This window comes from Salvelinus alpinus, chromosome 5 (assembly GCF_045679555.1).
Source record: "Salvelinus alpinus chromosome 5, SLU_Salpinus.1, whole genome shotgun sequence".
NCBI lineage: Eukaryota > Metazoa > Chordata > Actinopteri > Salmoniformes > Salmonidae > Salvelinus > Salvelinus alpinus.
In genome coordinates this window covers 39,926,273-39,942,833 of record NC_092090.1, presented here as the reverse complement: position 1 = coordinate 39,942,833, position 16,561 = coordinate 39,926,273, and the positions used below count along the sequence as shown (strand labels likewise).

General features: G+C 43.8%; 2 protein-coding genes across 3 annotated transcripts; one reads left to right on the top strand and one right to left on the bottom strand.

The window, feature by feature from the left end:
• Positions 1 to 1,086: 1,086 nt before the first annotated feature.
• LOC139576158 (forkhead box protein F1) lies at positions 1,087 to 5,103 on the top strand. The gene is made up of 2 exons (XM_071401896.1): positions 1,087 to 2,396; positions 3,897 to 5,103. The coding sequence occupies exons 1-2, from the start codon at positions 1,424 to 1,426 to the stop codon at positions 4,058 to 4,060; spliced, it is 1,137 nt and encodes a 378-aa protein (XP_071257997.1). The 5' UTR covers positions 1,087 to 1,423; the 3' UTR covers positions 4,061 to 5,103.
• Positions 5,104 to 7,854: 2,751 nt separating this feature from the next.
• LOC139576157 (methenyltetrahydrofolate synthase domain-containing protein-like) lies at positions 7,855 to 16,296 on the bottom strand. Of its 2 annotated transcripts, none has more exons than XM_071401895.1 (8): positions 16,108 to 16,296; positions 15,851 to 15,954; positions 12,372 to 12,485; positions 11,937 to 12,050; positions 10,801 to 10,891; positions 10,569 to 10,681; positions 10,313 to 10,438; positions 7,855 to 9,150 (listed from the first exon to the last, which is right to left on the bottom strand). In XM_071401895.1, exons 1-8 carry the CDS (start codon positions 16,133 to 16,135, stop codon positions 8,236 to 8,238), a joined length of 1,605 nt encoding a protein of 534 aa, XP_071257996.1. In that variant the 5' UTR covers positions 16,136 to 16,296; the 3' UTR covers positions 7,855 to 8,235. The 2 variants fall into 2 exon arrangements, with proteins under 2 accessions (XP_071257996.1, XP_071257995.1); XM_071401894.1 differs by lacking the exon at positions 12,372 to 12,485 and adding an exon at positions 12,202 to 12,315.
• Between the last annotated feature and the right edge of the window lie 265 nt (positions 16,297 to 16,561).

The window sequence follows — 16,561 nt, the reverse complement described above, 5'->3', positions numbered from 1 at the left end:
ATTAGACCATCATATGGCGTCCAATCTAATTCGCACTTCTAACTGCACAACAGGTCTAGTAAATCTCGATTGGAACTAAATTGAGACGACGGCCCGCAGCCATATCGCTGTCTTGTTTTAACTGACAAAAGTTTAAAGTGACTTACCTTGATTCGAGCACCATTCTGAGGGGAGAGAGTTTGGTGGGCGTCGATCTGAAGTCCTCATCCGAGTTTCAGTGCCCAGTATTCGGCTAGGCTCAGGGAGCTGTTACCCTCAGTTCTACTGTGTGAACATAATAATTATACATGATTGAAATCCCTTTCTGCATTTACGTTGAAAAGTCCTATCCATACACAAGGAGCTGTCTAAAACGGACATAATGCATCAGATTGAGTATGAGCTGATCTAGCGGGGCTTTTTGCTTGATTTTTTATTTAAAGAAGGCCAGGGAAAATGTTTACATTTTGCAGTATAAACATCCTGCCCATGTTCCTGTCTATCGTTTAAAGAAATCAGCTGCGTGGTCTTGAATAGAGGCATTTTCTTTCAAATAAGCGTATTTTAAGCAACATTTTAAACATACTTCACACTTTAATAGGTCAAAGTCAGTGAAATGTGCTATGGTGAGGTTGGCCTGCTGTATCTGTCAAGTGGAAAACCAGTTTTATATATCACGGTAGTTGTGCATACAAGCTTACTAAAAACATACATTTTCAAAAACACTGTTTGGAAGAAATATTGTCGTTGCGAAAATAAAGACTATTCAACGTTGCAAAGTTCAAGCATAGGCCTCTGTAGCCTGTTGTATTAGGCTACCATTTACATTCTGAAAACAGATATTCTAGTTGGCTATGTCCTATATTTGAAAATAAGTCCTGTTTCACGCCATTCAATTTTAAAAAATGATAATTTTCTGTTCAATAAAATGTCATTTTGAGTGTTAAGAAAGACCCACTTCACTGATTCTGAGTTGGAAAAAAACTGCTCCCAGACAAACTAAAGCCAGGCAGATGTGTGTGAGTGGGAGGGGACTGGGCGGGCCCGGTGCGCCAATGACGTCCTGATGGTCAAGCGCTCGAGCTAGCAAGGCGCTGATGGCAACGGATAAGTAAAAGGCGAGCTCCTCCGGACGCACGAGAACACACCGACTGAAGTTGAAGTAGCTCCCGTTTCTCCACGATTTCAATTTGGACAATCGCTACGGATTTCAGGGTTCACATTGGCTAAGGAATTTAGGCACCAAAAGGAAGAGCGCAACAACGCACGGTTTACAGAAATTCAGCTTTGCATTTGACCGTGCGTAGTTCCACAGCATCGAGATTATTGGTAACCATCTTAAACTTTTCTTTGATTATTTATACGAAGTTTCTAGTACTACTTCAAAACGAGGACGTGGATATTTTTGTCAAACTTTTTTGCCATTGCGCTGATAGTCTAACTAATGACGGCAGAGGTCCAGCAGCCCCCAGCGCAGACTCCTGCCCAGAGCAGCCCGATGTCTGCCCCGGAGAAGCCCCACGGACAGACCACTGTGATGGAGACCGCCTCCTCCACCACCAAAACCAAAAAGACCAACGCGGGGATCCGCCGCCCAGAGAAGCCCCCCTACTCTTACATTGCGCTGATAGTCATGGCTATCCAGAGCTCTCCCACCAAACGCCTGACGCTCAGTGAAATTTACCAGTTCCTACAGAGCCGCTTCCCGTTTTTCAGAGGCTCTTACCAAGGATGGAAGAATTCCGTGCGTCACAACTTGTCCCTGAATGAGTGCTTCATAAAGCTGCCCAAGGGGCTCGGGCGGCCCGGGAAGGGCCACTACTGGACTATCGACCCAGCCAGTGAGTTCATGTTCGAGGAGGGATCCTTCCGCAGGAGGCCGCGGGGCTTCAGGCGTAAATGCCAGGCGCTGAAGCCCATGTACAGCATGATGAACGGCCTGGGATTCAACCACCTCCCCGAGTCCTATAACTTCCAGGGGAGCGGCGGGGGCCTGTCCTGTCCGCCCAACGGCTTGTCTCTGGACAGCGGGATTGGGATGATGAATGGACACTTGGCAGGCAACATGGAGGGGATGGGTCTGGCCGGGCACTCCATGTCCCACTTGTCGGCCAACAGCGGACATTCCTACATGGGAAGCTGCACAGGATCCACGGGGGGCGAGTACCCCCACCACGACAATTCAGGCTCGCCCCTCCTCACCAGCGGGGGAGTGATGGAGCCGCATCCCGTCTACTCAAGCTCGGCCTGGGCTCAAGCGCCTTCATCCTCTCTGAATAACGGAGGTTCTTACATCAAGCAGCAGCCACTGTCTCCCTGCAACCCCGGGGCGAACCCGCTGCAGCCCAGTTTACCCACGCATTCCCTAGACCAGTATAATCTTCATCAGAACGGACACAGTAACACGGATTTGCAAGGTAAACTAACTTCGTAAATGATTACGCATGCCTTTTACAGTCAGTCATACCCAATAGCGTAAAATGTGTACAAAATAAACACTAGGCCTATTCTATAGCTCACCATTTCCTTTGAACAAAATCAAAACCTTTTAATTTAAATTACAAACGAGGTGAAGAAAAACAAAAATATCTCGGTATATGGAGCATTGCTTCGAAGAAAGCAGATACAAACGTAAATGAAGATTGCATACAGTAGGCCAATAGCAATAATGTAAAGGTCTTTATACATACATACATACATACATACATACATACATACATACAGTAGGCCAATAGCAATAATGTAAAGGTCTTTAATAATGTAGCAGCCTTCGCCTACTGCAATCAGTGCAGTGGGCAAAGATAGGGACTGGGCACTGGGCATGCTCAGTGCATTTGTATTCACTTAACTCCAATATGCCACAGTTTTTGGCGGATAATATTGGTTAGAATTGATGGTTCTGTTATCTTGGAAATAAGGAAATGGACGCAAGAAACAATCGTCTAATTATCCAGTAAGGAAGTTAAGTAATTCAGTTTCCTGTCCTCATTTAACTGGCCAAGGAGTGGGACAACTAACAAACAGCAGGTTTAACCCTCACTCTGTTTTCCTAATAAATTCCTGGAGGTGGTTTCAGGAAGCACTCGGACGGCCCGTCTTCTGGGACTTGTGTTTAGAATGGTGCCAATCTGGAGACAAAAACAACAAGCGCGAGCCGGAGCCAGCCAACTCAAGTCCCGGAGGCACCGGGTCCTCTGGGATTCGCGTGCGAGCAGGCCACTGTCAATTAGAACTATCCCACCCTCGAGCTCTCCAGACGGTTCTCAGCCTCAACAGTTCTGTACGACAGCCCCAATCAGAGGGGTAGACAGACCGGGGGTTTCACAAATTAAATGAAAGATTGTCTACCCAAATTACAATTAATTGTTCCTGAAAGGCAATTTAGGACGAATTTAGCCTCTACAACAATATTCTGAAAAGATTTAGGTAATACTAGTCCTACTTCAATTGATTTTTATATCATAGTATAGTAATATTACAATAATATAGGCTAAATAATACGATGCACAATATTACAATTCACACTATAAATAACAAATTATTCCAACATCAAAAAGCTCAGAAGTCACTTTTGAAAATAGGCCAATTTTTGTTATTACATTTTCTTTCTATAGACAAAGGTAAATGTGTATTATTATTATTATGGATAATTTATGGCTATATGCAATCACCCAGTGGCAATACTAGTTTATTATTTTTCCTTGCACCCACAAATATGTATTTCTAACTAATTTGCTACCACCTTTTCTTTAAAATGCTGGCCTATATCCTTCTCGACTTGTGGTTCTCACTAGCCCATTCAAAAAGACAACTATACTGTTTTTGGCAATTGACAGCAACACATTCACATTGGGTTGGCATGCTATATGGCAAAAGGTGAACAAAAATATGATTTACTCTTGTATCTATATTCTTAGGTATTCCACGGTACCATTCTCAGTCTCCCAGTATGTGTGACCGGAAGGAGTTCGTCTTTTCCTTCAACGCGATGACGTCTTCAACGATGCATTCGCCCAGCAGCAGTTCCTACTATCATCACCAACAGGTCGCCTACCAGGACATCAAGCCCTGCGTCATGTGACAGCACTTACAGTGAATAACGGACATCACTGACTTGAGCCACTAAAGCCAAAGCGGCTGCAAGGCTGAGACGAGGAAGCAACCCAACCCTTGGAGGTAGGAGAGAAGGCAGGCCCTGGAGCGCGCTGTAAGAGAAGCAACAGTCACGCCAGAGAACCCATAAACTAAACAACTTTTCACACAAAAAAGGATTTGGTACAGAAAAATAAATACGTGCAAATGCAGATTTAGTTCAACTTCAATGTTTATCTCTCTCAGAAACCAAAAAGGGTGTGGGAATATCACAGAACAACCTTGTGGTGTAGAGGCCTAAGCTGTAGGCTATTTTCAAGAAATGTCTGTGTGCCACACAAGAGGTAAAGCAGAGACCGGTTGACACTCACCTCATGCATCTCAACCCCAGCTGCCGCTTGGTACTATAACTCTGCGGGCGGATGACTACCACTTGAGAATATTTTACAATGTACAATAATGTGTATTATTTTTGTTATGCATTCAAAATATATACTGCGGGGACAACTTCATTGCTCATTTATCCGGGCTAGGCTACTCGGCTCCATCGAAATGATAGTTAGATTTTTATTTGATATTCTGAGGAGTTTGGACTAAGCTATTAGGCTACACCATGCATTAAAAAAATGTAATCAACAACAAGACGATCTGAATTAAGGAAAGATGAAGGCACTTTTTAAATAGTAAAGCGCAACTTCTTATTTATTCTGTACATATTTTTAATTGTACACTTATAGCCACAATATTGAAGTATGCTTTATTGGCAATATTTGCCATGACGCGTTCTTATTTGTTTTAAAACGGAAATTGAAGATATAGATGTAAGCACTGTTAGTTACATGTCTATTTAGGTGTATATATCCGTGTAGACACCCGTTATTTTTCAGCACTGTATAAATTGTAAATGATGTTATGCTGAGTATTGGCATACTCGAGTGTCTTTAGATTAGTCTGTATATTACTACACACAATTTGTATAAAATTAAACGTATTGGCATGCAGTTTGTTTAACTGGCTGAAATACCTATACAATTATGTCTGTTTCCATTATTTTGACACTTGTCGAATGTTCTTTTCCCCCCCATGCAGATACAGTTCAGTCTATTCTACTGTGTGGTGCAACAGGAAGGCCGTCACATATTTTCGGGGTGTTCTATTTAAGTTGTCTTGAAAATCGAAAATATTCGTCATAACACAGTCCTTAATATTTAAATATTCTGGTCATCAACCAAATATTTTCATGTGAAAAAAGGCCACACACATTTAGGAATTGATTCAGGTTTAGACAAGAACAGGCCTATAGGTGAACACAATGCATTAGTATATGCTACATCCATTAGCCTAATGACGCTCATGTTAAAGGAATTAGCTAAAAACACAATAGCCTATGGTTGGATATAAAATAAGACAAATATCTGTTGGAGGTCGAAAACTCCTGTCCAATGTATAACTGTGTAATCGGAGTGTGTTGCAATTAACCCGTAACAAATCAGAGCCAGCAGTTACGGGGGGAGGGCGAATTCGCCTCGGATACGGTTTCAAAGAGAGGGAGGAAAACGCGTGCCCACCGCCGAGAAACATTTATCCTACTCTTATAAAGGCACAACGGGCTCACAGACTGCCTTTTCTCAAATATGGAATTCTGGGTGGGAGGTTGTTTTTACTGGAATATAGTATGCTGTAATAAGTTTAGCCATTGCTAAATAACATTTAAATGGGAGTTTTTATTTTGATGTGTGGGTTGTCTTTTTTCAACCTTGAGATTATGGGTTTATTCTCATTACGTTATCTGGTTTGCAAATTATTTGTTTTTAAAGTATCAACATGCTGTAGATGCTTGTAGGCCTTGCCTAATTAGCGCTACATTGCATGACATCTGCTGCCCCCCAAAAAATACATAGCGAATCACACAAGGCTTAAATCAGTATAAAGACAACTAAAATAATATAGGCCTAAGCATTTCTCGTGCATTATAAGACACCGCGGTTTTATTTCCATTTTTTAATCTAAAGGCTGGACTGCAGAAGAGCCGGTCAGGCTTGGAGCGACTGTTAAAAATATTAACATTCACGATCTGAAATGATGCCATTTTTACACGAAAACATGTCGATGCAATCTTTCAATTTGTTACTTTGGAAATGTCATATTGGACCGAATGTATGCCTGTTTCAGCGCCGGATCTAACTTGAAATCGGCATGCTTCATTTGACTTAAATGCGTAATTTATGCACAAATCCATTATACGCAAATAGAAAAGCACTGAATTTCCAAATAACTTCCTTAGGTGTCGCAAGCTATAAAGAACACTTCAACACTATATACTAGAACTAGTTAAGTAAAACATATATTCGAATCAAACAATACAACAAATGTTGCATTCACTATCAAAACGTTGACTAATATTGAAATATTGCCTGTTCAAATGTACCGTTTAAACCATTAGTGTAAGAAAAAAGATTCAGGCCTACTCATTCTAGAAGAAGCCCTATTTTATATATATATATATATGAAAAAATGTCTCCAATTGCAAAATAACAAAGTAAATCACACAAATATTATATTTTGCATTTCAATAGTCACTTCAACGTGATGTTATTGTTCTTATTATATTAAAGTAACCACTTTAGTTGCACTATAACGTTACCTACAAGAACAAATACAGTAATACAACTTAAGTGTTTTGGAAGGGAAGTATTGTTATAATAGCTTATTCTCAGTGATATTCTCACATTGGGCCCCATGCCCTGCTGTGTATATGTTGGAGTTTCGGTGAGGCTATGTATGTATGGAGCTGTGTTATCTCACGAGGAGGTGACCACTCTCTGAACTCCAGTGAAATTCCCTTGTATGAGCAGAGCACACAGGGGCAGCAGGCCCAGTCGCTCCACACTGCAGCGGAGGGACCACACATTAGCATGCTGATAGCATGCTGATGACGTGAGCCGGGGCGCAGCACCTCTACAGGGCTGGGATTCCTGCTGGGGCTCCACAGCTGTTCCCCGGCCTGGGCTGGATGACAACTCCATAAAAAGCCTGCCTGGGTTCTGGTCTGGAGAAGCAGACATGCTATGTGCTTGTCCCTCAGCCTGAGTCTAAACTACTCTGAACTGTAGGACACCTCTTTGGCCAAGCCGAGCATTAGCACAGCAGCTATAAGTCACTGTGTTCGGCCAACCAGATGCACACAGGACGTCATCACAGGGTTAGAGCACTGCAGGTAGCTGCAGATAGAACCTCAAACTGTGACCAAGCTAGGTTCAAATATCTAAGCCATCAGACATGTCATGCCAACCATAAGGTTTACCTGCTGGTTATACAACATATCTCTAGCAATAGATAGCTCAGAGGTTAGCACATCCAGTATACTACAGCTAGTCCTCTTAGCTCCTGCTCCCCACATACCACCCTCAGTCAGACTAATTGAACGTGTCAGGCTCTCTGGTAGGCTATACCATGTGTTATGCCATAAGCTACCCACTAGCAAGAGGAGTGCTGAAAAACAGTTCAATACTGCCAAAAGACATAAACAGGGTCCTATGAGAGGCTTGGACACTTGATGAAGGGTTAAACACACCAGCTCACCATCCATCTTGGTATACTATTTTCCTCATCCGTTTTAGCTTTAGGTTCATATTTTCCCCAGATTGTTCGTCAGTAGGATAACTTACAACAATAGGAACACACAGTACTGACAGACTAGCGGTGTATGGTGTGTACCCAGATCATCATTTGACAGTCAGGTTGATCAGTCCTGGGTTTTGAGTTATAAAGAAGACAAAATGGTTAAAACTATGAACTCAAAGTATGGTTTATTTAGTACAGAAAATATCCTGTGAATTCCGATGGCATTACATGTAGGGCATTAAACATTGCCCCTGCACAAAGAGACTAACAGGGAAAACCTCTCCTTCCTTTGTGACTGACAGACAGGCCTGTGTGGATGAAACCTCTGTATAAGAACATTTCAAACGTAAATGGGGTTACGTGTTATCAATACCAACACTAAAAACCAGAACGACAAACCAAACTCTGCTTAAGGCATTAAACATATTTTCACACTTCACATTGGTACAGTGAAAGTAGCATCCTTCCCTTTCATGAAACACAGCCTTTTCTTTCTGCTGGCTTGGCTTCTGTTACGGAGATGGACAGAGAAGCAGGCAGTTACTCGTTATGGTTGAGCTCCTGCTTGGGGGAATCTGCCTCTGGTTCACTCGTACTCTCTCTACTTTCTCTAGCTGTATTTTTGGGACCTGTATTTGGTCTGGGCCTCCGGTTGCTTGGACCTGGCCTCCTGCCTCCCCTCTGGCTCTTGGCCAGCTCAGCCTGCAGGTCGTGGCCGTTCAGGGAGAGCCCCTCCAGGGCGGTCAGGGCCTGGTCTGCAGCCTGGGGGTCTAAGTAGTCCAGGAAGGCCCGGTGCTGAGCACCCTGCCATGTGAGACGGATGGGGGCTGCCTCCCTCTCCCGGAGAGCAGTCTTCAGCTCGCTGACACGCAGCCCGGCAGGGATGCCCCCCAGGTACACTGTGGTCACGGTCAGGGGGGGCCTGCGCTCACGGGGCTCGCCACCTTCCTCCCTGCCTTCTTGCCTGACCCCATCCCTGTCCACCTCTCTTCCCCTCCCCCTGGCCCCCTCCCGGCCTCCTCTGCCTCTCCCCCTGCTTCCATCTCTGCCCCCCTCACGGAAGCCCCCATTGCGGAATCCCCTGACCCTCCTACCCCCCTCTCTGCCTCCCTCCTGGCCTCCCTCCCCGTCACCATCCCTACCCCCCTCTCTGTCCCCCTCCCTCCTCACTCTTGGTGGGCGTCGTCTGGGTTTCTGCTCTGTCTCCTCCCTGGACTCCCCGTTGGGGTCCCTCTCAGAGTCCTCTTGGGTGTTCCGTCTAGGCCTGCGCCTGGGCTCACGCCGGGGTCTATCACCCTCTGACCTGGGCTCTCTGTCCCTCCGGGGCTCCCTCCTGGCCCTTTCCCTGGGCTGCGGGGGAGGGTGGGTCCCCAGGGTCACGTCCTTCCCTTGCTCCTCCTCCAAGGCCCGGAGCTTCTTCAGCACGGGGATCTTCTCCAGCATCTCAGCGTTCAGCTGCAGGTATACAACAGGACAGGCTCAGGGCTGCTCAAGGTCATATCACAGCAGGGTTGCTCAAGGTCATATCACAGCAGGGCTGCTCAAGGTCATATCACAGCAGGGCTGCTCAAGGTCATATCACAGCAGGGTTGCTCAAGGTCATATCACAGCAGGGCTGCTCAAGGTCATATCACAGCAGGGCTGCTCAAGGTCATATCACAGCAGGGCTGCTAAAGGTCAGCAAAGGCACTGGGTTAAGGGCAGCCCAGCTCTGGGTCATGCCAAGAAGAATGGGGTTTAGTAAAGTGATGGGGTATAAACACAATCAAGAAAGCTGATGTTTGGCGCCTGCTCATGCTGTTTTAGGTGACCATGCAAATGTTCAGTGCATGCTAGATTGCTTATGAATTACACCAAAACCCATGCATGACTAGACTACTCGACTAACCTCAAAGGGCACAACAACCAACTCAACAGTACTCCATAACACATCCATGCTTACAGTACATGAACGCAGAGGAAACAGACTGACAGAGTCTTCAGGAGCGCTGATAACCTCTCTGACCGTATCATCTTTATTCTGGGGGGATATTCCACTTCCCTGGTAAGCTATATAAAGACCGCTCTCTGATTTCCCAGGGCAGAGTGGGTCTGCTAAGGCTGTGATGGCGGCTGCTCCTGTACAGGATATAATGGGCTATTGTTTTTACCTTGGCCCCGGTGCCCTCTCTTTAACTGGGCCCTGCACAGCCAGGCTGGCCCGGTGGAGAGGCCTTTGATGATCAGACATGGCCTTCCTGTCTACGAGGTCAGCATGGGTCCTCAGGACGGGCATGGTGGTCTTAAGGGACCCCAGAGGTAGCGTGTGTGTGTGTAATGGGTATACTTCTACGGGAAGGTGAGCAAACAAAGCTCAAGCAACACGGTTTGAGGTGCAGCCAAAAGTCACTGGAAAACTACAGAAGACGGGTGCAACTTTGGCCTCATTTTCAAAGCTGTTTTCTAGCTCAAATCATTGAGGTTTCAGCCACTCAGCAACATACAGCAACTAATAGCAGTCGTACTTGTAAAACCAGCAGCAGTAGCTAGCAGCAGCAACAGTAGTTAGAACAACTGCATAAGCAATGGAATGAATCATATTGAACGACAGTAACCTGGGTGAGATTTAGTGCTGTACCTTAGTCCAGATGACGCCCTGGGGCTTGGGGCGTTGACAGTCTGTCTTGATGACTCTGGTCGGGGTGAGGATGTAGTCCACAGTGATGTCATGGCTCTCAATCAGATCCTCTGGGATGTCAACAACCTGCAGAAATACAGACATCAAGCACAGATACACGTTGCAAAAGAATAGGAATCTGGAGCATGAAGCAACACTTATCCAGGTTAAGACCAAACACAGTGTGTGACTTCATGTTGTGGGATAACAGGCTAACCTGGCAGTCATGGACGATAGTAACCACCACAGTGGATTCCGTCACAGCCCCCATGCAGAGCATCATGGCATACTCCATGTCAGCAAAGCCCTCTCCTTTACCTATCCGGTAACCTGAGGAGAAAGGAGAGATGAGATTAATCCTAACAGTATCGGTGTTGATGCTGAGCCGGAACCTTCCTGGACCAGGGTAAGTGTCCACAGCCCACAGGGTTCTTTCTGCGGGCTCTCACCTTTCTCAGACACGGCCACAGAGCCAACCACTAGAAGATCCACCTGAACCTTGGAATCCAGACCCACAGGGACACTGAACTCCTTCACTCCCTGGAGAAGAAACAAAGAAAAGAAAGAAAGGAAAAAGAAAATAAAGAAAAGTAAGAAAAGTAAGAAAGAAAGAAAAGGTGAGAACAGGTGCACCAGATCACAAGAAACATTAGATTCAAACATTTTACATTTGAAACCCGACACTCCAACTAGTCTGGGAACAAAGCATTTGGTCTTCTATGGTGGATTCACCAAGTTGTACAGAGTGACAGCATGTTTATGGGGATAATGAATGGGAAGTGATGAATGAAGGAGGTAAAGTGTGATGTTGAATCCATGTGCACTGGGGCTGGATGGAGAGGGATAGGTAATGCGGCGTCGGGGTGGGTGTTGGGGGAGAAGTAGTGTTGAGCGATTAGTGCTTTTTGAGGTTGGTTCAGTTTATTACTACAAGGTTTTGATCATTTTTTAAAACATGAAATGCACTATGCATTATGTGCATTGAATATTGCAACAGAACACAACTACTAAAAGTCCCATGATGGTAGTGACTGCTTATCACTTATTAACCAGCAGTTATTCACATGACTTAAATATTTTAGTTGTGTATATTACATTTGTTTTATTTGATGACTTTATTATTTAATTCCAAGTCATCCTCTCATCTCTATAGAGCTGCTGCCTATGCTGTCTGACAACATCACTATCTCAGTAGGTCTTCAAAGGAAATAAAGCACGAAGCAACTGCTCTCTATGTATCCCCTCTTGATCGCTCATTCTTCTAGAATGCTTCTACGTAGCAGGCGTAAAAGAAACAGACCGGACAAGTAGCCGCACAATGGATTATGTTCATTGTATTTAATTATAAAGTTTTCTGTACTAAACTATGTAAAACTTTGGCCTGTTGGAAACTACAACGTTGCAGTTTGGGCAGGATCCGATTTATCTCTAGAGAAACTGCAGCGCAATGAGCTCACAGAAGAAAAAAAACGGAACTAAATGGAATTCAAATAATTGAACTGAAGTCAATTAGTTATTTAAAAAACAAAAAAATACCCAACATTTCATTTAATTGCTCAGCACTAGTGAGAAGGGACTGACTCACCTGCGAGGTGGAGCACACTCTCAGTTCTTCTTTGCTTGCTCCCTCAGGCGGGACAATCTTATTGAAGAGTCCTGTGCGAAGGCGAGGGGTCGGCACCAGCAGGGTTTTCCTCGCCTAGAAGCAAGAGGCCAGAGTTTAGTAAGCTAAGAGAATACACCATAGACAGATGAGTAAAGGGCATCTAATACAAATAACCTAAATCCAGCACTCCATGGTTATGATCTGGTGATGAGACAACACTACTGAACCAGTGGCCCAGGGCTACCTGCAGCACGGCCAGCCTTGCCCCCTCCAGCGGCTTGTCAGGGTCCACCTTCACCTCGTCAGTCTCACTGAATACCTGCAGCTCCGACACCTTGGCGCAGGCAGTGTGGGCACCCTGGGGGCAGAGACGGGGAGAGGGGGTAAGGAGAGAAGATGTGAGTGCACACTTACATCCAGGGTGATGTAGCGGGCCTGCTGCTGGGGTCGGTCCGGGTTCACTTTGACTGTCTGGCTGGACTTGAACTCCTGCAGGGCTGAGAGACGGTCACAGGCCGGGACCGCACCCTGACCGCATAGACAACCACATACAGCAAGACAAGCACGCACCCACCCACACACAAAGGATAAGGGGTTCAAAAGCATGTGTGTCAAAAATAGGTTTTCTGAAAATAGAGATTTTACCACAGGTCAAAGACAAAGGTACTATGATAGCTACTAGCTTACAATATGACATATCTAATAAGGTAGTTAGGCTAGCAATAACCTGAAGAACCCAAGTTGAATTGCATAGAATTCAGAAATTAGCATTTAGATCAGGAAAGTTTCCTCTCACTTCTACATACCGGTTGTCTGTCTGGTTGGTCCTTTTCAGGTAGGAATGTGAGATAAAACATCTACAGAGTAGCGTTATCAACCTGACCTTCCGTGTGCTAGTCGTCTGTATATCGTTTGTATTTTCAATACTGATGCAAATTGCACGTGACAAAACACTTGTACAATATGGCCGAGCGTAACCGAACGACAAACACAGATAATTGTGAGAAAATGTGCTTCAGTTGACTGAAGGTATGGCAAATAGGTCTGGCAGCACAACTGATTAGCAAACATACTGAACATTTAGAAATTATGTGACTAAACTGAATAAAAAGGAACAATACTATGAAATAAAAGATAAACAACATAAAGAATGATAGTAAAAAGCTTTGGAGCAACTTAAATGAAATTTTGGGCAAAAAGGCACACTTGGCTCCATCATTCATTGAATCAGATGGCTCATTCATCACAAAACCCACTGATATTGCCAACTACTTTTTATTTTATTTTCATTGGCCAGATTAGCAAACGCTACACATCCAAGTATAACTGACCAAATTATGAAAGACAAGCATTGTAATTTTGAATTCCGTAAAGTGAGTGTGGAAGAGGTTAAGAAATTGTTGTCTATCAACAATGACAAGCCCCCGGGTTCTGACAACTTGGATGGAAAATTACTGAGGATAATAGTGGACAATATTGCCACTCCTATTTGCTATATCTTCAATCTAAGCCTACTAGAAAGTGTGTGCCCTCAGTCCTGGACAGAAGCAAAAGTCATTCAGCTACCCAAGAATAGTAAAGCCCCCTTTACTGGCTCAAATAGCTGACCAATCAGCCTGTTACCAACCCTTAGTAAACTTTGGAAAAATTGTGTTTGACCAGATACAATGCTATTTTACAGGAAACAATTGACAACAGACATTCAGCATGCTTATAGGGAATTACATTCAACAAGCACAGCACTTACACAAATGACAGATGATTGGCTGAGAAGAAATGATAAAAAGATTGTGGGGCTGTTTTGTTAGACTTCAGTGCGGCTTCTGACAATATCGATCAGTCTGCTGCTAGAAAAACGTATGCGTATATATCCACTTCAGCTACTACAGCGACTGAAATGACTGCAACACTTAAAGAGCTGTGGTTAGTTTCAGAATGGTAGCAAGGAATAAGTTAGTCCTAAATATTTCATAATACAATGCTTTTAGTTTGGGTACAAAAAAACAAACCACATTAAATCTTGTAATGAATAATATGGAAATTGAGCAAGTTGAGTTGACTAAAACAGCTTGCAGTAACCCTGGAATGTAAACTGTCATGGTCAAAACATGTTGATACAACAGTAGCTAAGATGGGGAGAAGTCTATCCATAATAAAGCTCTTCTCTGCCTTCTTAACAGCACTATCAATAAGGCAGGACCTAGTTTTGTCGCACCTGGACTACTGTTCAGTCATGTGGTCAGGTGACAATTTGCTCAGAACAGGGCAGCAAGGATGGCCCTTAAATGTACACGGAGAGCTAACATTAATAACATGCATGTCAGTCTCTCATGGCTCAAAGTGGAGGAGAGATTGGCTTTAACACTACTTGTTTTTGTAAGAAGTGTTGACAAGCTGAATGCACTGAGCTGTCTGTTTAAACTACTAGCACACAGCTCAGACACACATGCATACCCCACAAGACATGGCACCACCAGAGGTCTCTTCACAATCCCTATGTCCAGAACAGACTATGGGAGGCACACAGTTCTACATAAAGCCATGACTACATGGAACTCTATTCCACATTAGGTAACTGATGCAAGTAGCAGAATAAGATTAAAAAATATATCAAAATACACCTTATGAAACAGTGGGTACTGTGAAGAGACGCACGTACAGACACGCATACAAACGCTAGCACACGCACTCTACACACACACACATTGTAATAATGTTGTATGGCGGTATTATACATTTTGTATTTTAGATATGTAGTGGTGTAATAATGTTCTATAAAACCCTCATAGGCCTCACTCCCCCCCCATATCTGAGATATCTACTGCAGCCCTCATCCTCCACATACAACACCCGTTCTGCCAGTCACATTCTGTTTAAGGTCCCCAAAGCACACACATCCCTGGGTCGCTCCTCTTTTCAGTTCGCTGCAGCTAGCGACTGGAACAAGCTGCAACAAACACTCAAACTGGACAGTTTTATCTCAATCTCTTCATTCAAAGACTCAATCATGGACACTCTGACAGTTGTGGCTGCTTTGTGTGATGTATTGTTGTCTCTACCTTCTTGCCCTTTGTGCTGTTGTCTGTGCCCAATAATGTTTGTACCCTGTTTCATGCTGCTACCATGTGTTATCATAGGATGGCAGCAACAAATGTCTTCGGTCTCTCTTGTCGTGATGTGCGTTTTGTCCTATATTTTTTACTTAATATTTTTTTTTTTTTATCCCAGCCACAGGAGGCCTTTTGCCAGGCCGTCATTGTAAATAAGAATTTGTTCTTAACTGAATTGCCTAGTTAAAAAAAGATTAAAAAAATTTTTTTAAATATGTACTGTGTTTATCTTTTGTTTGTGATGTAAGTGCCTTAATGTGTTTGGACCCCAGGAAGAGTAACTGCTGCCTTGGCAGAAGCTAATGGTGATCCCTAATAAATACAAATGCATTCCGCTATTGTTAACATATTGTGCAAAAAGTCGGGTAAACAACACTTTCCTGTTGATACCTGATCTCAACCTCCTACAGCCAAAAGGACCAACAGCATGTACAACCGGTAAAGTGTAAATATTATTTTCTTCAACATTGTCTTGTAGAGACAGTCTTTTTTACAGCTACTTTGACTGACGTCATGGAGTAACCATGGTAGCAGTCTGATGTTTAGGTAAGGCTAGCTAGAGACATTTATTAGTGCAGACCAATGGCTATGGAGAGCGCACAATGAACATTTTACAAGACTTTTCAAAATGGCTATATGGGACCTTACCAGCAGCACATGCAAAAGATAAATTTAAACTACAAACATGGTTTCAAACTTGATATTTTGACAAATACTAAGAGGGTTAGCGTTAGGAATAATTCAATCAAATTGCAGTACACTGAACCTCCAGAAATGCCCTACCTTAAAATTGGGGATTCTGTTGTGCACAGGCCTTGGAAAGTTTGCAAGATTCTTAGCTTCAATGTAATCCCAAACTTTCTCTCGGATGTCCCATTTCGTGGCACCTAAACAGGAAACAATTCACATGCTTGATGAAATGACAGTTTTGAAGAAAGGGTAATGTAAATCCCAACTTCATAACGGGAACTGCTAGGCTACCATCCATTGGCATGCGTTAGCATTAGTGACTTTTCGCTAAACACGCAGCAATCATTTACCGGGATTAATCGTAATAACGGCCTCCATTGTCCTCTCGTCGAAGATGCAGAAAATTCTCACAAATCACTGACGATTAGTCAAACTATCACAAAGTGACCACAGATTGATTTACGCACGTGGGAGTTCTGTAACATTGTAGCAACAGCTGCTTGTCAGGGATGTTTTTTTCTGTATGGTAGCTCGGAAAGACCAAACCTTACACCGTCAAAAGCAAACGTGGGGTGCATTCATTAAGCCGATTCTGTTACAAAACGTATAACGCAAGCAACCGTAACTAACGGGGAAGGACATTCATAAATTTGTTCTAAAGAAACTATCGTTTTAGAACGTTTTGCAACTGTTTGGACTATTGATTGCACATGTCGATTCTCCACTGAGAAATCGCACACTGCACACAGTGCTTGAGACATTGATTTTCGCCTATCAGATAAGTGTCTAACTAAAATGTTTTAT

Bases quoted from the DNA above. Each gene is read 5' to 3' on its own strand.
- LOC139576158 (XM_071401896.1), top strand. From the start codon at position 1,424: ATGACGGCAGAGGTCCAGCAGCCCCCAGCGCAGACTCCTGCCCAGAGC. The intron at 2,397-3,896 runs GTAAACTAACTT...CTATATTCTTAG, and splicing joins CAGTAACACGGATTTGCAAG to GTATTCCACGGTACCATTCT.
- LOC139576157 (XM_071401895.1), bottom strand. From the start codon at position 16,135: ATGGAGGCCGTTATTACGATTAATCCCG. The intron at 15,955-16,107 runs GTAAATGATTGC...TTTCCTGTTTAG, and splicing joins CGTTATTACGATTAATCCCG to GTGCCACGAAATGGGACATC. The intron at 10,892-11,936 runs GTGAGTCAGTCC...TTTCTTCTCCAG, and splicing joins GAGTGTGCTCCACCTCGCAG to GGAGTGAAGGAGTTCAGTGT.